At 39.0% G+C, this 21,965-nt stretch overlaps 1 protein-coding gene across 3 annotated transcripts in view; it reads left to right on the top strand.

Moving 5' to 3' along the window:
• The window catches only part of HAO1 (hydroxyacid oxidase 1), a 48,431-nt gene that overhangs the window by 24,843 nt on the left and 1,623 nt on the right, over nt 1-21,965 (top strand). For all 3 annotated transcript variants that reach the window (XM_026012310.2, XM_072736365.1, XM_072736367.1), the window contains 4 exons: nt 6,036-6,211; nt 14,513-14,604; nt 20,776-20,934; nt 21,043-21,112. In XM_026012310.2, the coding sequence (XP_025868095.2) occupies nt 6,036-6,211; nt 14,513-14,604; nt 20,776-20,934; nt 21,043-21,112 (497 nt within the window). The remainder of the gene's footprint in view (nt 1-6,035; nt 6,212-14,512; nt 14,605-20,775; nt 20,935-21,042; nt 21,113-21,965) is intronic.

Genomic DNA, 21,965 nt, shown 5'->3' with positions numbered 1-21,965 from the left:
TCCATATCAGGATGAAAAAATTGTTAGAAGGTAGGAATTCCATATATATTATAGAATGACATGTGTCTCAACCACTACATAAGTCCAAATACAGTCTTGTATGAGTGTCACAGAAATATTATATAGCTCTGGTGTGTATATACCTATTTGGGTATAAACTGCTGTGCATAAAAACTCGCCATTGAACCATATGTAAATTAGCTGTGTGATGCTATCTTTGTGACTTCCAGGCAGGTGTAGGATATTGTTTGTGTATGTAGTACCTTCAATAACCCATTAACAAAAGAGAAAGTGCTCTCTTTGACAGCGCTGTCAATAAACCCGTTCCATGTATCCCAGATGCTGGGTTACCCAAACACCCTGTCCTTCTAAGGGAACAGGAACAAAAACAAAAGTCCTGACATATTCCTACTTCTTGCCAAATTCATCAGAAGTAGATGGCTTTAAATTTCCTTAATGTGAAATCTGTATTCACCTGATTTCTCTATTTTGGTTACCTTATTTATTAGACTTTCTAAAATAATTAGTTTCCCACTATTCAGGCTTCTGACAGGAAACAGTCCTCATTACTTCCCTTTGGCCATTTGAACGAGAATTTGCTATCCTATTCATCCTCCTCTCACTACCACTACTACTAACAACAACAATAACAAATAGTGGGGTAGGGTGTTTCTGCGGCTTGGGAAGCACTTTCTTGTTCCAGATAACAAAACGTGTTTCACGGTGCTTAATTAATCCTGGCTGATATCGCTTGCTTCTCCGGTGCCAGGGCCACTCAGTCAGGAGCTGGGAGGTTGATTTGCTTTTTCCCTCTCTTTTCCCTTTGCTGCTGGGCTCCTGCCCAGATGACGAGGAGGACCATGAGACAAAGGCCCTTTTCAGCTGTGATGTGCTCAGGAGTGGCCACGACTCCCCAGCTCGTCCCATCTCTCATCTGAAGATGATCAAATACTGAGCAACACATCCAGGTTATGGGGAACACAGGAAACCCCCCACAGCCTGAGGCCGGGGCCCCTGGAGCGCACACTGGCCTTGTTTGTCTCTGTGAGCTTGGGGCAGGCCGGTGCCCTCTGGTCCCCTCCTCGGCAGCCACGTTCAGCAGTGGAAGGCAGAGGGCACTAAAGGGAGGCCCAGGCTTCCGCTTGAGGCCACGTACAACCAGAAAGCTCATCTGGTACAGCCTGATATGAAATCAGGTTTCTTTCCGCAACTGACCTGACTCATAGAAGGTGAAGCCGGGCTTTTCAGAAGTGAAGTTTGGCAGGCGAGAGAGGCAGGAAATCCAGAGAAGAATGAGTCTGTAAAGCAGTGGCTCCTTCCAGCCCTAGCTACTTCCTCTGCCTGGGAGGAGGGGGGCGGGGGAGGGACGCGGGATGGGGGAGGGTCCCGACTCTTGGCATCTGGGACCAGCCAGAGTTCAGGAGTTTGGTAGTCTCTGCTTGGTCTATATGCAAAACACATGTATGTGTGTATTATGAATGGCACAGAGGTTCCTGAAACTGAGCGGGGACGGGTAAGGGGAATTCTCATCTGCTTTTGGAAGAAGCAAGGAATGAGGCCAGTTTGCTAGACTGATTTCCTCAGGCTTTGAAGCCCGGGCCTTTTCCTGTCACTCTACCTCATGGAGATGGTTCATTTACCCCGAGGAAAGACTTGCGTCTGTAGTGAAGCACCAGGGCAGTTGAAAGAGAAGAAAAGAAATTTCCAATCCTTGACTAAGATCAAGGTAGATCGTGACACCTACCCTTGCGGTGACTTGTGTATAGCCCTATAACCCTGAAATGATTCATTAATCATGACAGCCAGAACAGATCAAACTGAAAAAAGATCAGACTGCCGTTGTCTCCCCAGGACTCTAGTGATAAAAGTGACCCGTGGGGCTTTCCATGAGCAGGACCCCATCACCTCTTGGCCTTACCACCTGGCACCCTCACCTCCATTCTCACTTTCCAGCTACACTGGCTGCCCTCTGGTTCTTTCAGCATGCCAGGATTGCGGGTGCCTGAGAGCCTCAGAACTGACTCCTTTGCCTTTTACCTTTTTCTGCAAATCCATCCACACTAACTTCCTCACTTCCTTTACACTTTGACATCAAGGATGGGTCTACATGTCTTTCTAATGGGAAACCAAAATAAAAATAACCAGTAGAGATCAGAATAGAGATAAATATGTGTGGGGACGTTGAGCAGGGGTTTTGGGTAGAGGAAGATTTGTGAAGGAGATTTGGGTACATGGGCCACCAAACTCTAAATTGTTTGGTTTAGGAAAACATTCACAATATAACTGTATTAAAAAAAAAATAGCAGCCTCCCAAAGATATTCATGTCCTAATCCTTGGAACCAATGAATATGTTATTTTACAGGGCAAAATGGACTTAGCAGGTGTGATTAAGTTAAGGACCTTGAGATGAGAAGATTATCCTGGATTATCTCAGTAGACTTAATGTAATTTAAAGGGTCCTTATACGAGGGAAGCTGGAGTGTCAAAGTCAGAGGAGATAAGATGATGGAAGCAGAAGTTGGAGGGATTTCATCAGGAGTCAGGGCATGTAGGTCTCTACAAGCTGGAAAAGGCAAGGAAATGGATTTTTTCCTATAGCCCCTGGAAGGAAAATAGCCCTATCAACACCTTGAGTTTAGTCCAGTGAGATACATTTTGGACTTTGGACCTCTAGAACTGTAGTATAATAAATCTGTGTTGTCTTATAGCCCTCATCTGTGTCATTCTAAAGGTTGTGGTCATTTGTTATAGTGGGAATAGGCAAGTCTGATTATGATATTTAAACTTTCAAGTTCAGCTTCTACCAGTTCACATCTTCTGATTCTGCTCTACTTCTTTTCTTTATATGACACTAATGTTCTAACATGCTTCATAAACTTATTTTGTTTATTGTTTGTTTTCTGCCTCTCCTTGCTAGAATGTCAACCCTAGGTGGCCAGGTAGTTTTGTTTTACTTACTGGTATATCTTAAACATCCAAAACACTGGCATATAGTAGGTGCTCCACAAGTAATGTTGAATCAGTCGATAAAAATGTACCAGATCATGTGAGATTTACCCAATAAAACATGACTACTAAGATGTTGAACAAGATTTTGAGCTGAGACTTAAAATCTATGCCCTGCTCATTTCTTCTAACAGCCCAACACATTGAGTGAGAAATTAGCAGGGCTATGTTCTTAATGTAAGTGTTTTCTATTCACCATTAAAGGTCGGTGGTCTATGAACCAATTTCCATATTATGAATTATGAATCTTTTTCTCACTCTCTCTCTTATTGTGTTGATAGTATGGGCTCCACTGGTTACTGTTTCCTATTTTGTTTCCCACTATGGACACACATAGCTTTGTCATTAATTTCATAAACTTTCATATGAAAGTTTAAATCCATACTTGTAGTAAATAATATATATTTCTCAATAATATCTATTATCATTAGTGTTACTATTGGTTGTTCAATGATGTTTAACTTTCTGGGGCAGCCTGAATGGCTCAGCGGTTTAGCGCCACCTTCAGCCCAGGGCATGATCCTGGAGACCGGGGATCAAGTCCCACATCGGGCTCCCTGCATGGAGCCTGCTTCTCCTTCTGCCTCTCTCTCTCTCTCTCTCTTTCTCTCTGTGTGTCTCTCATAAATAAAATCTTAAAAAAAAAAAAAAGATGTTTAACTTTCTTTAGTAGTTTTTACTATTCTCACTTACTTGACTTACTAAAAGCTAAAATCATTTCTATATTAGGTTAAAAAGTATATTTGGGGGCCCTTCAGGGCACAATAAACCCCTTACAAGGCCAGTGCTCTCCCTTACCTTTGGATCATTAAACAAAGCTTGGGGTTTGGAGCATTAAATCCCAAGTAATTGTGTTATTATTTTGATGTTGCTCTTTTCCTTCCTCAAGAAATGGAATACTTTGGTTATCAGCAGCCACTTTAAGTGTTTCTTGTGTATGTGTCATAATTCAAATAAAAATAGTATTCAGGGAGGTTTCCTTCAAAAGCTCTGGTAAAACACTCCATCGTGGGTCTCTGTCAAGATATCTGAAAACTTTCTCTTGGCTTCTGGCTTTGAACGACGTTTTAGAGGAACAACAAGGCTTCATTGTGCACACTGAAATTTCTGTAAGGCAACATTCATTCAAGTGTTGATCTGCATTTCACCATCCAAGAATAACAACAGTTATTTATATAATTTTATCCATGTTTCTGTTTTTTCCTATCCATTTCGCCCTTCCACCCCGCCCCTCCTGAAACACTGTAGCTTGTTTGGGATGGGGGTGGGGTGCCATGCAGAGTATATACACATACAGATGTTTTTCTTCTTTTCCCCTTCTGGTCTTGCTATGGGATAGACAGACCAAACATTTTTCTTATTAACAATATTATTTATAAGTTTGGAATTTAGTATCACTTAATACCATTTCTAGGTAATGGAATAGGTTTTCATAATAAAAATCTGTTTATTGACCAAAAAAGTGTCAGTTAATTCAAATTAGGATGAACACAGAATAGCAAAGACTATGCTAAAATGTCCAACCCTAAATGGTTTGATTAAAAGAAATGCCCAAATATTTCAGCTAAAATCTGGACCAAAGCTCAACAAATAGATGGGTACCAGTATGACTTTCCTGAGGTTGGAACTTTCTATGATTAAAGATGGCCTTCTGAGTCAATGAAACTATAGAACAGACTATTCAATCCTTATTGAGAAAACTTTGCCAATAGCTTGAACAGTTTGGTGGGATGTGAATGTTCATGCCCGTATGATATACCACGTAAGGCGTGCAACCAGCTGTTTCAACTGAAAGTATACTAAAAACATTAAACCTAGTTTGTATTGAAGTAAGTATTTTAAAAAATTAAAAATAGTGTGCTATGTATTTATATAAAAATTGTTATAGTCATTGCTCCAAAATCCTTTATATGTTCAATAGCAGAGCTAGTAGAAGGAAAGAAAGAGCTATGGCTAAGCCAGAGATTAATATACAGCTGTACTTTTACCCAAATTGGAGATTGGCTAGCTGCGTAATTTATAATGTGCAGAAAATCAAGGTGAATCCAGGTCACTGTCATCATTCAAAGACAGACTTTCAGAGAAATGAAGTTTGCAATTAGATTTGAGTCTGTAGGCAGCTAGGTCACAGGGTTGATGCCACTGTGTATCCAGATGGTCATCTATCCAGTCAGTGATCAGAGGTACAAGCAGAAAAAAACTTTGTCCCTAGTTCGGGGAACTGCCAAAATCTAGTCAGGATATCAGGATCTTAAGCCAAGAGGAAAGATTTTAGGTGTAGAGTGAGCCAGTAGCAGAGTCTTACCAGTAAGTTAGAGAAATCCTGGTCTAAGTTGGGTCAGTAAAAGTAGACACAGGGAAAGGCGGTAACTCAGTGGGGTTGTGTCTCAGTCTGGGTTCCCCTAGGAGAAGACTATCAGTCAGTGATTTAAATGCAAGTAGTTCCTTTGGAAAATGAAGGGAATACTGGTAGAGGAGTGGGGAAGTGGTGCAAGGGAGGGAAGGCAGCAAACAGTGGGCATGTTGCCAAGATAGCTCTGACTATAGGCAACTGAACCTTAATCCTGATGGGAAATTCTGGAGATCATGTATAACTGATTTATTTTATAAAAACATAGCCTAAGACATACATTAAACTTTAAGTGACCAATTAAGTCCACTTGATTGACACATTTAGCCTGGAATCTCTCTCTCTTTTTAAAAAGATTTTATTTATTTATTCATGAGTGATAGAAAGAGGCAGTGGCAGAAGGAAAAACAGGCTCCCTGCTCTGCAGGGACTCAATCCCAGCACCCTGAAATCATGACCTGAGCTAAAGGCAGATGCTTAACCAACTGAGCCACCCAGGCACCCCAGCCTGGAATCTTACATCAAAACATGGAAATATGTATGCAACGAACCTATAGATGGTTGAGGAACATCCAGTTGATCTGAAAAGAGTGGCATTTCATTTTTCATTGAATGAGTCATTGTAAAATTATCTCTAACTTTGGGAAGTTTCTCATTTTATGTATCTCTTTATTTCAGGATGAAAAATTTTGAAACCAATGATTTAGCATTTTCTCCTAAGGAAAATTTTGGAGACAACAGTGGACTTGCTACGTATGTTGCTAAATCAATAGACCCATCGATCAGCTGGGAGGATATTAAATGGCTGAGGGGGCTGACCTCACTGCCAATTGTTGCAAAAGGCATTTTGAGAGGTTTGTGTATTTCTTATACCGATCTTATGATTCTTTGTAAATATGACCATGATATGTTTAAAAGAAGAAAATCAGGAAAAATTAACGTGGAAATCTAAGGAGACATCCCATATCTCAATTCTCTCTGTTGACTTGAGTAAATAGTTCTTCATTCTTAGGTAATACACTGAAAAGCCGGGCTCCCATGAAGTAAAAAATTACCTTCATGGTAACATGGAATACTGTTGCCTGATCTTGAAGCCATCACTAAATCAGGGAGTTTGACAAGATCTAGGCAAATGGTCTTGAGTTTATTGCTGTGTCTGAAAGCTACAACAAACTGCTCTCAGACCAAAAAGAAATCGAAATCGATATTATGACAACCAGATCTGTTTCAAGAGCCTTTTCTATTTTTCTCTTGTTCCCTGCAAATACCAAAGACTAGCACTGATTTTTGAGTGTGGTGAATCCCACATCATCTCCCTCTAAAGAGGCTGACTACAACATTAAAATCCTCAAATATCACATCATGGGTATTAAGAAACTTGACTGCTTCCCCAGTATCCACATGTATTCAAATCCCACAGGGAGGTACCGATGACTTCAGTAATTTGGAGTATAAATGCATTCACCCACAAAAATGTTTTCTTGCCTTAGAAAACATTTTTTTTTCAGTTGATTATATAGAAAACTGCCAAAAAACTTATTTTAAATGTGAATATTTAAGCAAGTGGCTCTGAAATGAGAGATTCTATTAACTTATCTCAGGGTCAACAACAGCTTCTAATCACAACATTTCATCCGTGTTATTTGAATATGTGAGTCACGTGGCCCTATTTATAAAGCTATAGGCATGCCACAGGCTTTGTTTATTTAATCTTAAGGATGCAGAAATGAAGTTAAAAAAGTAAAAGAATGGACCCAGTAAAGCTTTTAAGTAGTGGAGATATGTTTAAATCCAGATCTGTCTTAATTTGTGCTATTAAAAAATACTGTTACATTCTTCCCTGTTAGTTATGCATAGTTCTAGTTCAAAATTTCTGTGGATTATATACTGCAAAGAGTAGATCTTAGTGTGAGAGACACCTTTCAACAACAGTTTCACTTACTTGACTGGTATCCATATTATCAGCCATGATTGTTAGAGCTACTAACCTAATGGTTCTGCCCCATTCATGCATTCATTCACTCATCCATTTAGTTATTCACTCACTAAGGCATTCATTTTGTAAACATTTATCATGCTTAATGTGTGCTAAAGTTGAAAGTAAAATAATAATTTGAGGTCCTTGGCCGAAAGGAGAGCCCATTTTTGTAGGAGACAGACATATAAACAAGAATTTGGGGGCAGTAAGATGTTTCAGGTGCTGCATACAGACATGCAACATTAAGGTGGGGTATAAAATAGGGAATGGAAACTTAGAAGAGTGGTTTAGGGAAGGTTTTATTTCAGAATGAAAGATAATGCCTGAGTTTTGCCTTGATATCAAAAGACTCAGACTGGAATAATGGCAAAATAAAGCAGTCTGAGTAACACTTTATGAAACATGTAGGCTTTAAGATATTTGAGAACCACTGAGGCTCCTGATCAGGGAAGCAACCTCATCAAATTAGCATTTTAGAAAAATCAAGCATTGTATAATGGACCTAATGGTGGCAAAGTTGTGGTCAGGGGGACATTTAAGAAATGGTTATTGTCCAGGCAAGAGATGATGGTGGCCTACCTCAGGAAACTGAGAAGGTGTGATTGAATTAGAAAATTAATGCCTTTCCAAGTCTTTAATTCACTCTCATCACATAGGTGGCCCAGGGCAAATGGCTTAAAACACCAAAGAAGAATGAAGTTTTTAGTCTAATCTCCTATTTGTCTGCATTAAATAGGGAACATATATAAGAATGAGGTTATTTAATTTTTTTAAAAGATTTATTTATTTATTCATGAGAGACACACACAGAGAGGGGGAAAGAGAGAGAGAGAGAGAGGCAGAGACATAGCAGAGGGAGAAGCAGGCTCCATGCAGGGAGCCCAATGTGGGACTTGATCATGGGTCCCAGGATCATGACCTGAGCCCAAGGCAGGCGCCCACTCACTGAGCTACCCAGGCATCCTGGTTATTTAATATTTTAACCAACTTTTCAATTTAGGATTTGTAATATATACCATTTTCTACAACTCTGTCCTCTAGGATATGATGCAAATCTATTCAATTAGACTTCACTATCATGTGCTACGTTGAAAAAATACTCTGGCTTCTAGAACTTCTTTCTGTGGTCATCTTACCTAGAACCCGCCCCCCCCCCCATCACCTCTTTTTTTTTTTCACTCATATGAATCATATGACATCTTTCCACATATTTCATAATGTTTTACACATAGTAGATATACCAAATGTTTATTGAGTAGAATCCTCAGTGAAAACTATGAGTCTATATAATTAGATAGAGCTCAAATTCAAGAGAAAGAGAGATGGAGCATTTGGCATTTGAAAGGAAATAACTTATTTATACATGCACAGTTTACATTGTCTAGTTTTTCTGTAACTATTTATTTCATTTATTTAACAAACAAGAATCATCTCCATGACAACAACTGCATCAAGTAGTGCACAAACTCAATCTTGGGGGTGGGGGTAAGGAAGGAGTAGGGCCAATTCTGGGAAATCCAGTTCTCACTATTTCACAGATCTTCATCCAGAAGTCACATGGGTAGACTGAATGTCACCCATTCTCTTTCATTTTCCTTTGACCAGAAAGGTATAGATTATGTTTGCAGGAACATGAAATCATGGGAGCTGGAAAGACCTCAATGAAATCCCCCCTTACCACCATTTTAAGAATTGTATCTTAATGAATGCAAATTGAAGTACAAGATATAATCTCTTGCTGTGGTTAAACTCTGCCCTTGGGAAACTTCAACACAAACTCCAGGGATATATTTGAGATAGGATTTGGTCTTCGCCAAAACTCATGCTAATACACAAATGACTTTATGTAAAAAGGCATTATGCTTTTCAGAATTGTTTTAAAATTAAAAAAAAAAATTAAACTATTCTGTGGTATTTCCATAGTGGCTTTTTGTTTCTCAAAAACTGTAATTAGCTCTTTTCCTATATATGTTTCTTCACAACACTCTCAAAGATATTCACTCAGTGTTTCCAGATTGTGCTCAAAACTGCTGCTGTGCACCTAGGATTTAGTTACTAAATTCCTGTGAGATATCAGAGTCCTGAGTCAAAAGCTCCAAAGGCTGCAGGGTAAATCTTGAGTACTTATATTTCACTTATTTTTTTCTGATTAAATATAGAAATAATATATCAATAAGATAGCAAACAGTGCTATCCTCTACTGACTATTGTATTTGTCCATCAATTAATGTATTAATTGGCAAATTAACATATGTGGAATGCCATAACAGTAAACTTTAAGGATTAATGAAAATATGAAAGATTCATGAAGTTTTTCTAAGTCAGAACATTTTCACCCTCCTGTTAAAACACACTGTTTTCCTCTCTGGGTTAAAATAAAATGTAAAACTTGGACCAGGTTTCATAGGCAACTAATGAAAGGGGTTCATATTTGGTCATAAATTATTCTTACTTTGCTTCTCTGGATACTCATGATCTTATCTTCTGAGCAAACCATTCTATCATTTCCCCCTACATTCCCAGCACTGTCTAGAAAACCTGGAAAACCACTTGAAATGACAGGAGATGAAAAAACTGTTGCTTAAGTAGCATTTACTTCAAATGAAAGGCTCTTTATAATCATAATCCTGACTAGGATGAAAATTTATTGTTATAGACAAAGCTCAGACTTGCCAAAAGCATCCAGCAAATGGATTTTCCTTCACTTACTCATTTTCTGAGTTTACACTTCCTGCACCATCAGATGAAATTAATAGTAACAGTTAATATTTATCTGAGTGCTCAACATGTGTCAGGCTCTTTCTAAACACTCCTTAAACTAACTTAATCCACAGGACAATCTTATGTAAATTATTATCCCTATTTTATGATTTTGGACACCAATGCACAAAGAAATTAAGAAACTTGCCATTTACATAGTAAGCAAGTGGCAGATACAAGATTCAAATCCACGTGGTCTGATTACTAAGCTGAAGCAGTTCGTCATTTTTTCATACTGTATAGGATCAGCTTATTGATAATTTTCAATTTCTGAAAATATAGGTTGTAACAATTCTGATTTTTTTCTTTTGATTTGATGTTTTGATATGTACACAATTAGACAGCCAAAGCAAATGTCCCCAATTCCAAACACATTTTACGTTGTATTAAGGCCATATTTTTGGAGGATCATTTTCCCAAACATGTTTTAAGTTGATAACATATTGGGCTTCTTGTTCCAAATGATGGACTTGAGTACATATGTACCCTCTCACCAAACCCACAATGCTGCTGAAATTAACATATGTCTATGACAACAAAGCAAAGGAAGATGAGGAGCACACACAGCAGAGAAACTGAGAGAAATTTATGAGAGAAACAAAATGTAAGGGAACGTGTTGATATGAGGGAAATGCAAAGAAAATTGCCCCTCAAGATAGGCTCAGAGAGAGCCCTGGAGGGACAAGTGAGATTCTGCAGCTGATGCTGAGGAGGCACTAGATGTCTAATCTGCAAGTATGACAAAGATGGCAGAGGAAAAGTGCAAAAGAAAGCTAGGGGATTCATGGGAGCTCTATTTGTGAAGCTCTTACAGCAGCCAGCCATCCTGTCCTCCCTCATCGCTTGTGCAACAATGGGCAATTTGGCATAGTAGCTCAATCCTTTCTAAAGAAATGAATGGATGGCTGGGACACCTAGGGGTGGATAACACTTAAAATATGACATGATGCTGTTCTCAATCCTGACATTTGAGGAGCTCACAGTCCAGTAGCCCCTTAGTTAACATTCCTTGTTTTGTCTCACATGGAGCTCCAAGAGTTTCTACTCTAGGCAAAGACTTGGAAGGAATAAAAATGATTTACAAAACAGTCCAGGGAGCCAAAGCAGTGACCTAAATCTTTCTTCCTTAAATATAAATGGAAAATGTAGCATCACGAGGCATATCAGAAACACCAAAACATAAAAGGCCAAGATAAATCTACAGAAAAGCTGATCCCAGAGGAAAAAGATAAAACAAAACAAAACCACACAAAAAAACTCAAAAAAAGAACTTAAAAAATTCTAAATCATAGACTCAGAGAAGCTGAAAGTATACCTAAATAAGAAAAGTCTGCAATGAAGAGAAAATCTGAATATTAAAAAAAACAGCTCTCAAAGATGAAAAACATGATTTCTGGAATTAAAAATGAAGTTACTGACTTAACAAGAGAGTCCATGACGTTTCCCAAAATATAAAACACAATAAGACAAATGGAAAACATGATTAAATGAAACAGAGTCCTGAAGACACTTTAAAATGTCCAATATCCAACTGATAGGGGCTTCAGATAGAAAATATAGGAAAGAGGCAGGGAGGGAATTATTAGAGAAGCAGTGTCTGAATGTTGGAGACATAATTCATTAGATTGAGAAAGCAAATTATAATTTATTATATCCCTTTATTAAATTTCAGGGGGAAAATGGGCATAAAGAAGGAAAACAAACATGACACAGGCTACTAACAAAGAGTGGGGGCCAAACTAACATCAATCTTCTTGTCAGCAACAACACTAGAAGACAGTGGAGTAATGTCTTTAAAGTTCTAAGGAAAAGGATTTTCAACCTAGAATATTATACCTAATCCAATCACCAAAGGTAAAAGTAGTTATTTAAATGCTCTGTAAGTTACATCCCATGGATCCCTTTTTAAGAGCTTGCAAAGGAATGAATGTACTACGCGCAAATGAGAACTTAAGCCAAATGAAGTCATAAATTAGACTTCAAGGAATTCAACTCACAGAGAGTAGGAGCAATCCTATAGGACGAAGGTCAGCAGTCAACCTTGAGAGTAATCAGAGTAAGATGGAGAAAGAAGATAAAGAGAGGATGTCTCCAGAGGGAAAATAAGACTGTCAGGTAGACTCCTTACTGAATGTGGAGCCCAATGCAGGGCTCAATTTGACACTTTGAGATCAAGACCCAAGCCCAAACCAAGAGTCAGGTGCTCAAATGACTGCACCACCCAGGCACCCTAGAATTGGAAGATAGTCTTAAGGCTCATGGTAACTAGAGGAAAAAGCAGTGGGGGGCAGGGGTGGTGGAAGCAATTATAGATCCAGGAAAATAAAACATTTATACTCCAAATATGAAGCAACATTAAAATTTAAAATAGGAATCAATCAATGGGATCGGGGCAGGGAGTGGGGAATTATCTCTCAATCTTGGTGCTAGGGCCTTTTCCCTGTGGGTGACTCAGAAGTTTCCAAGAACACTTCACCAGTGAGTGAATGCATACTTGGATTAAGACAGATAGCCAAATCAGTGTTACAGAAACATGAGATTTTATATTTAATATGAAATAAGTAGGGAATATCAATCATATATTAAGTATATAACAAAATGCATAATACAACACAGGCTTGGAGGTGAACAGATAACATATAAAGTAATTATTTGGTAAACACTGCCAATTCATGTAGCAGAACACCTTTCATACTACTTCATTGTGTTTTTTTCATTCATCATAGCACCTTTCTTAAAGGTGGATCCTAACAAGAACAATACAAGTACATGATGTCTAGGTCAGCCCTGGTTGCTGTAACAAAACGCCATAGACCGTGTGGCTCACACAACACACACTTATTTTCTCATAGTTCTGGAGGCTGGAAATTTGAGATTAGGGTTCCAGCCTGGTCAGTTTCTGGTACAAGCTCTTCCCTTAGGTTGTAGAAGTCGCCTTTTCCCTGGGTGCTTACATGACCTGTTCTTTGTGTGAGCAGGACCTGGGGGCATGGGGGTGTGCAGGATTGGCCAAAAAGCTCCCCAGTGTTTTCTTATAAGGGCACCAATACCCTCATGAAAACCCACTCTCATGACCTCATCAAACCCTGATGACTTTCCAAAGGCACCGTCTCCAGATATCATCATACTGGAGGTTAGGGTTTCAACATATGAATTTGGGTGGGGGACACAGGCATTCTGTCCATAAAACATAAGCTTAACATTTCATCTACCTATAATTTTAGAAGAAAAATAATACTACCATCATTTTTTATGGGAATATTTAAAAACCAGCAGTCAATAAAGCACAGCTTGTAAGATGATGTTTTTAGCACAAATTTTTGTTTTAAAGATTTTATTTATATATTCATGAGAGATGCAGAGAGAGAGAGAGGCAGATAGATAGGCAGAGGAAGAAGCAGGCTCCCTGTGGGGAGCCAGGTGTGAGACTCAATCTCAGGACCCTGCAATCACGACCTAAGCCGAAGGCAGATGCTCAACCACTGAGCCACCCAGCTGCCCCTAGATAAAATTTTAAAATAGTCAGAATTAGAGGTTCTTTTATGAGTCTTTTAAAATTATTCCTAGTCAGATCTACCCTTGATTCCCATTGCTGAATTTATGAACATACACAATGTTCAGTGTTCTGTATCCATCTGCTTACATTTCCTAATGGTTTATTGGGAGCATGCTGAAAATAATAGTTCAAAACATAAAATACAAAAAATGTGTTAGAAATTGGTTTGAAAAGAGTTCAGGGATTTGGTAATTTTGTGTCTGTTTTTGTAAACCTTTGCTAATATCATTTATAGCAAGCAATAAAGATCAAGATTTGCTCTTAAAAAATTGGTTTGAATGTTAATCTATTTTAAAACTATATTTTAAGAAGTTCGCGTATTTTGAAGCATGGGTAGAAATGTAGTGTATGATTTTAATTTTGTATATTTTTATAGACTTCAATGGCAAAACCCATTTAATTATAGAACAATAGAACTTAAGATAATTATTGAAGATATAACTGTATTAAAGAATATTTTTGGAATAGACTTGTTCCCTCCACATTACTCTTCAGGTGCTTGACACTCATGTATTCTTTTATGCTATCCAAATTACAGAGGACTAATTCTGCTAAATGGTATGCTATTATTAATAATAATAAAAATACTTAGCAGGGGTGTTTTCTTGTCAGAGTAAATAAATTTTAACTGCATGTCAATTTGCTGTCTGTTGAAAATTTTATGTCATGATTCAATGGTTATAAGTGCTAATATTTTGGTCAAGGAGACTGTCACTACTCTTCTAGACCTAAACTTTGATGTCTTTCTATGCTAAATGTTTTGAAAAACGTATAGATGTGTGAGGTCAGACTCCCTTTGACTGGGACCTTTCACCTTTTAAATAGCCTTTTTTTATACAATGTCTCTCTTGCTCTTTCCAGGTGATGATGCCAAGGAGGCAGTTAAACATGGTTTGAATGGGATACTGGTGTCGAATCATGGAGCTCGACAACTTGATGGGGTGCCAGCCACTGTGAGTTTCAGTAAATGCTGAGATTTCCCTTTCGAGTTCTCATTTCCATCACAGTTTTGACTATATCTATGCCTGGCTCTTTTCTGTGTATTTTTTGTGTGTGAACACTCGGGGTAAAATATGTGCATATAATATATGAGGCCTTGGATTTTAAATTTAGTGGTATATAACTACCTAAATTGGATCATTAATTAATCCAATACATTTATTTGTAAACTTATAAAAGTCACTGTTAAAAAATAATGAGTCCTTTGTCACAAAGATTATTCTTGTGTTCATAGGTATACTGAAAGGTATAATATAAGTTAAAGTATGAAAGAAATGATTATGTCATGATAGAGGAACTAACAGACAATTGTAATTATAAAAGGCTTGGGTAGATTTGAGGTCATTGGTATAAGAAGTCAGGAGGAGAGGAAGCCTGAAATTCCTGTGGTTATGGGCATTGAGAAGCTGAGAGAGAGGGTAGGTGGGTGGGGGGAAGGCATAGAAATTCTAGCATCCAGGTAAGGGGAGGTCAGCTGCAAATTGGCTCTTCTGCTTGAGCTGTGAACTAGCTTGGCTGCATATTAGAATCATCTGGGAAACTTTAAAGAATCCTGATGTATAGGCTACACAATAGATCAATTCATCAGAATATCTGGGGGTGGGGGGCATAGGCACCAGTATTTTTTAAAGTTACCCATGAGATTCCAGTGTGCATCTATGGTTTTTTAGACACTGTGCACACTGTACCAGGCAAGTTAGAATCCAGAATCTAGATATAAAAGTAAACCAAAGTGGCTTGAAAAGACATGGGACTGAGTTAAAACTGTGAAGGAGGGACACCTGGATAACTCAGGGGTTGAAGGTCTGCCTTTGGCTCAGGGTGTGATCCCGGGTCTGGGGATCCAGTCCCACATCAGGCTTCCTGTGAGGAACCTGCTTCTCCCTCTTCCTGTGTCTCTGCTTCTCTCTCTCTGTGTCTCTCATGAATAAATAAATAAAATCTTAAAAAAAAAAAAAAACCCAAACAACAAAAAACTGTGAAGGAGAGCAATTTGCCCCAAGACGGTTTTCAGATGTTATCAGAGTAGTTCAGTCATAGTTTTTGTATGGATGGCTTTAATTGGGATGACCAGTGAATTTATTCGAACAACTGGAATTACAGTAGGAAAAATAATGTTGTCAAGTAGTAGTGGTTTACTCTGTCATTGAACTAGCACGTTGATTTAGATAAATCCATAAACCACTTATATGGGTCTTAGGACAGACCCTAAACAACTATGGGGAAATATCGGATGCCATCCATACATGTATTCACAGTTTTTCCTAAAGCACTAATGGCAGGAATGAATCTCATCTTTGCACACTATAGGATCACAGGGTCGAGAATCAAATCACAAAACTGGAAGTTTTCAGTCCTTTCCAGTTCAGCTTTACTTATAGAGACTCATCTTCTTAGGTGGTATTAAACGTTGCCTTCAGGTAAAGAGAAGTGGAGAATGAAGACTTCCTCTGGGCACGGAGGAGAAGTTGGTCATAGCTTGAGGCTCTTTTGCAGATTTATGCCTTTCTTGTGTATGAAGACATAGACTTAGTGTGCAGGCCAAATTAAGTTTGTTTTCTAAAAATAAAATCTAAATCTACTGAAATCAAATCTAACTAGATTTTAAGGGGAAAATATCTAAATGGTGTGGTTTATTTCCCTCTGGCTGAGGGGATATGGAAACTTATCTAAAAGAGCTTTTTGAGCTGTGGTCTTCGAGACTGTTTTAAAAAAAACAATGACACTCCCCTTTGCATGCTGTGTGAAGAGAGGAGATGCTTGCTTTAGTTTTGCCTCATACTTTAGAGCACATTTAAGGCCTATGATGGTGAGAGAAATGTGAGATTAGATTCAGTTTACAGTGAAGACATTTTTCCCTCAGTGGATAGGTTTTCAGATGAGGAGCAAAGAGTTACGAATTGAGTTCATGTCAATGTTCCTACACTCAAGATAATAATGTGGCCAAGATTGCCCTTAAAGATGGGTGCCTGGCTGGCTCAGCAGGTAGAGCATGTGATTTTTGATCTTGGGTCGTGAATTCAAGTTGCATGTCGAGTGTAGAGCTTACTTGAAAAGAAAAGAAAGATTGCTCTTGAAGTAATAGTGAACAAAATGGCAACATCAAATTGATTTTCAAAATCCATAGTTCTGGATCATCTTAAACTAGGGTGTAAAGATGGATTCTCTGGAGTCTTTGAACCCTAGGAATTTTTTTTTTTTTAGATTTTTCATTTTTGTTTTGATGCTAACTGAACCCAAACTACCTTAAACTTAAAAATATGACATTCTTTTCTAGTGAAAATGTTCAACTATAAAAAATTTTCATGAAATAACATTTGGGTTGTTAAGTCAATCATTTTAGAATTAAGTCCTTGGGCCTGTTCTATGAGATCTTAAGAGATTTTATTTTTCCTTTTATTTATTATTTATTATTATTGTTATTTATTTATTTATTTATTTTTTAGAGAGTGATTGAGAGAAAAAGCAAATGGGTGTGGAGGACAGAGGAAGAGAGAGAGACAGAATATTAAGCAGGCTCCATGCCCAGTGCAGAGCCCAATATATGGCTTGATCTCACAACCCAAAGGTCATGACCTGAGCCAAAATCAAGAGTTGGACATTCAACCCGCTGAGCCACCCAGATGCCCATATTTTTCCTTCTAAAAGGGAACCATGCAATTCTACCTGTGAGAAAGAGTTGATGTATTAATTAGCTTTTGCTGGGTAACAAACCACTCTGAAAGTTACTGGCCAAAATTCAATAGTGGTTTATTCATGTCACAGTTTTGTGAGTTGCAATTTGGGCTGAAATCTGCTAGAAAGTTTTTCTGGTGTTGGCTGAGCTCACTTGTATGTATGTGGTCAGCCTCTGGGTTGACTAGGACAGGCTGGTGTAGGGTAATTTCAGCAGGGACAGTTCTGTGTTGTCTCACATCTAGCACAGTAGATAGGCTGGTTCTCACAAAGTGGCAGGTTTCCTAGAGGGTAAGTGCAAAAGTGCAAGGCCTCTTGAGACTGAGGCTTAGGACAGGCATGCTGTAGCTTCTCTCTGTTCTGTTCTCTCTATGCTCTATTGGTGAAATCAGATCCTAAGGATAGTTTAGATGCAAAGCATGGGGAAATAGACTCTTCTAGCCTCATTTCTCTTCTCTCTGGGAGGAACAGAAATATCACATTGCAAGGAAATGGAGATAGGGAGGAAAATAATTCTTGCAATTGTGAAGAATCAGTCAAGCCTATAGGAACCAGTGATTTTCCAAGCGTGCTTAGTAGAAGCCCCATCCAGGACTGCCTGGTAAAGTATAATGGGTGGGGTGGGGTAGAGAGTCAAGAGAAGATTTTTGGCCAGTAATCTGGACTCTGATTCTTTGCTTTTAACTAAAGCAGCTCTGGCTTTATCTGCTTTTGTCTATGTTTAATTGCTTTGGTTTGAGCCCCCCCGCCCTTTTAGGGAGAGAAACAGGAAGCTGGTTGGGAGGGGGAAGAGGGAGAAGGAGAGAGAGAATCTTAAGCAGATGCGGGGCAAAATCTAAGGACCCTGAGATCAGGGCCTGAGTTTAAATCAAAAGTCAGATGCTTAACCGCTTAGCCGAGTGAGCTACTCAGGTACCCTGCTTTGGTTTGAAACCTTTAAAGGACTCCATACCCAAAACATCAGCTATTGGGAGTATCCTGATGGAGGCTATGGGAAGATTGAAAGGTGGGTACTCCTTATGAGTAATTTTGTGGGACAGAGAACATCTTGGAAGAGTGTGACTTAGGCAGGAATGGGAAAAAGGCTCATTGTAAGTCACAACCCTGTGGGATTCTTTTTGGGTCCCTTAGGCCACCTAGCATAGTGACTTGAATATATAGGGTCCTCAATAAAGGACCTAAGTCAGCAAATGGATGGATGAGTTAGCCAGTATATTGGGATCTTAGTGTATTTTCCTATAGATTAATCCCACCAGAGGTGAGCCCACAATTAGTTGTCTAAAGAATCACTGAGGAAGGAAAAGTCTAAATGAATGGTTTCTCAGATGTGTAGCAACCTGGAAAGAGGAAATATAACAGTCATAAAATAGTGGATTTGTCTACTGTATTTATTTTTTTAATCTCCTCTGATCAGAATTATTTTCTGAAATATATACCTTGTAAAATGACAGCTACAGAAAGAAAAAGAGGGAGGATAGGAATGTTCAGCAATGAATAGAACATCCTTGTCCACAGACACACAAAACACCAATCTGGGTTCCGTTTTTGTAGCCCAGAATTCACATTTTAAGTATCCTTATTAGTTTCCTTTTGGGCCAGGTTGGGCGTTGGAAATAACGTAAACAGACTTGATTTGCGTGACTTTGAAAATGTGTATTGCGCTCAAGCTAGCTAATATTTTTCTTTGGTTTTGGTTTCAAATGGGGAAATACGCTTAATTATAGCTTGCATCATCTCTTGGAAATTGTAGCATTTATATGTTGATGTAACTTGCTTGACTGTAAAAGGAGGACTATGTATAGGTAAAGGGACATATGTAAATGGATCCAAAGCATGTTTGGCAAGGCAGAAAAGCCAAAAGGAAAGGGGGAAAATCATGTTACCTGCCAAACTCTAAGGGGCTGCAGGCCAAAAGTTGCCTTCACTTCCTCCAAATCTGTAGCAGGATTTGGTCTTCAGCCTGTTACATAAAATTCTCTTTAACTTTAGCCTCTACAATTTTGGGGGAGAAGTGGGAAACCTTTGGGTGATTTTAGCACAATCATGACTAGAAAAACTGCATTAGAATGTGTGGTAGCTTCTTCAGCATGCATTTTAAATGGAGATTGGACTTAATTTTATACTTAGCTATTTTGGAAAGAAATGTGGATAATTCCTCCAGATTTTACCTACCAGTCACCTTGGGAATTGTTTGGATTCTAAATGTAAAGATTTACATAAAAAAGAGACAATTGTATCAGCTATTAGCTATTAACTCTATTGGCTATCAGCCAACTCTATTAGCTATTGCCACAAGATGCTATGAAACAACAACTCCAAACTCAGTGATTTAAATCAACAGTCATTTATTCCCATGAAACTTTGTGTCAACTGGTGTGGGAGGCAGAGTGGGGGGAGCAGTCTGCTGATCTGGACTTGGTACTCCTTAGGTGGCTGTGCTCCACATTTCGTGTCCAGCTGGGCTTAACTGGGCTAGCTCTGCTTCCTGAATTCCTGAATATTTATTCTGGGGATCCAGCTAAAGGGAAAGCATTGAGCAGGGGGTGCTCCTCTCATGGCACATGCCAGAGAAAGTTGACATGCATAAGGTCATTTAAGGCCTAAGCCCAGAGATGGCACTCTGCCACCTTTGCTCACATGTTATTGGCCAAAGTAAGTCGCAAGGCCAAGGCCAACGTCAAGGAACAGGCCAGCAGGAAACACTGCAAAGTTACCTTGGAAAAAGAGTGGTTTCTGAGTGCTGTGAAGGATCAAGAACTGTACTGCAGTCCACCAGATCAACCTCTATGAGTCTCTTGTATTCTCTGGTGCTGATATAAGCTCATTGTCAATTGTCAGTCAAGACAAGGACCTTCAAGGTGCATGTGGTCATAGTCCTTTTAAGGCAAGAAAAATATTTTCATAGAGAGTTCCTCTAATATATGGCTGGATGCAAAAGATATTAGTCAGGGAAATCAGAGGATAGATTTTTCATTGCTAGCCCTGCTTGCATTTTTATACACCCACCGCTTCCACTACCAATTGTGTATTAATTTTAACAGCTGATTTTCAATGAGTAAATAACGTACAGAATAATTTATATGAGCAAGATACTTGTATGCATACTACTATGCATTTTATAAAGCATAGCTATAGAAGGTCATTACATGTATAAAAATTTTGTTTATGTTTTTTTAATTGTGATTTTTGAACATCCAGAACAGAAAAAAAAAAAAAAGTCTTGAACTTCGAAACACAATTAAGTCACTTAACTCCAAATTTAGTTGGTGTTTTAGTTACTGACATTTGCACCCCTTTTCTTTCACGAAGAGGTAATTTTACTGTTGATTCCATACCTGCTTAGCTGCTTTCACACAAAACCCTTGTCAGATGGTCAGTGATGATGGGGATTGAGTTGGCTAACAATTCAATATGCATACCATCGCATTATTGACCTCTCCTCCCTGCAGATTGATGCTCTGCCAGAAATCGTGGAGGCTGTGGAAGGGAAGGTGGAGATCTTCCTGGATGGAGGTATTCGGAAAGGCACCGATGTTCTGAAAGCTCTGGCCCTGGGAGCCAAGGCTGTGTTTGTGGGGAGACCAGTCATCTGGGGCTTGGCTTCACAGGTAATTGGAGGACAACAAAATAAATATATAAAACAACTGTGGTGAGATAAATGCGTGAATCAAGTCAGACCGACTTACCTCAAAGATCTGTATCTTTTACTTGCTTAGGGAGAGAAAGGTGTTCAAGATGTCCTTGAGATACTAAAGGAAGAATTCCGATTGGCCATGGCTTTGAGTGGTAAGACTTGCCATTCTCCTTCCCAGCTTTCTTTTCTCTTTGTAGGCTTTAAGCCAGGTGGAGAGAAGTAAGCTCAAGGGGGAAGAAGAGGAGTCATCTGGACTGTGATGAAACTTGAAGTTGGCTCCATGCTTACATCTCTAGTACAGAGCACTCTCTGCAGAGAGGAAGTCCACAGGGTGCACAGCCAGTAACAGTCACTTTGCCTCTACCTTTGACAGTCAAAACATCAGGGCTGTTTTGGCAGATGTGAGCACCTGAAGGGTAAATGCTATACTCCTCATCTCATAACACATGAACCAAAAAAAAAAAAAAAAATCTAACTGGTTAGTTAGCACCTCCCCTGCTGTTTCTACGTGGCATTTCAAACTCTACCTGTTCAAAATGAAACTGCTAACTTTCTTGATTGAACCTGCTCCACCTGAAGACCCTCCAATCTCGGTTCATGTTAGTACCATTGTTTCAAAAATCTTGAGTCATTTTGACCTCTCATTTCTCTCACACAGTCACTTTGACAGGAGCTGTATCTGCATAATGTGATCGCAGAGGGAGAAGCAGACTCCATACTGGGAGCCCAATGTGGGACTCGATCCCAGGACTCCCGAACCATGCCCTGGGCCGAATGCAGCCACTAAACCGCTGAGCCATCCAGGGATCCCCTAACCACACTGTTTAAAATGTCAATTCATCCTGCACCCTCCCACCCACTCAAATTCCAGATTTCTCCCCCTGTTACTATTTCATTCTTCTCCCATAGCACCCATAACTTATAAATCATTTATCATATAATTTACTTCTTAAATTACTTACATCATATATTATCTTCTCCTCTGTAGAATATCAGAAGCAAGAG

This window comes from Vulpes vulpes, chromosome 14 (genome assembly GCF_048418805.1).
Source record: "Vulpes vulpes isolate BD-2025 chromosome 14, VulVul3, whole genome shotgun sequence".
Lineage (NCBI taxonomy): Eukaryota > Metazoa > Chordata > Mammalia > Carnivora > Canidae > Vulpes > Vulpes vulpes.
Note: the sequence above shows the minus strand (reverse complement) of the source record. Positions and strands in the feature narration are given on the sequence as shown.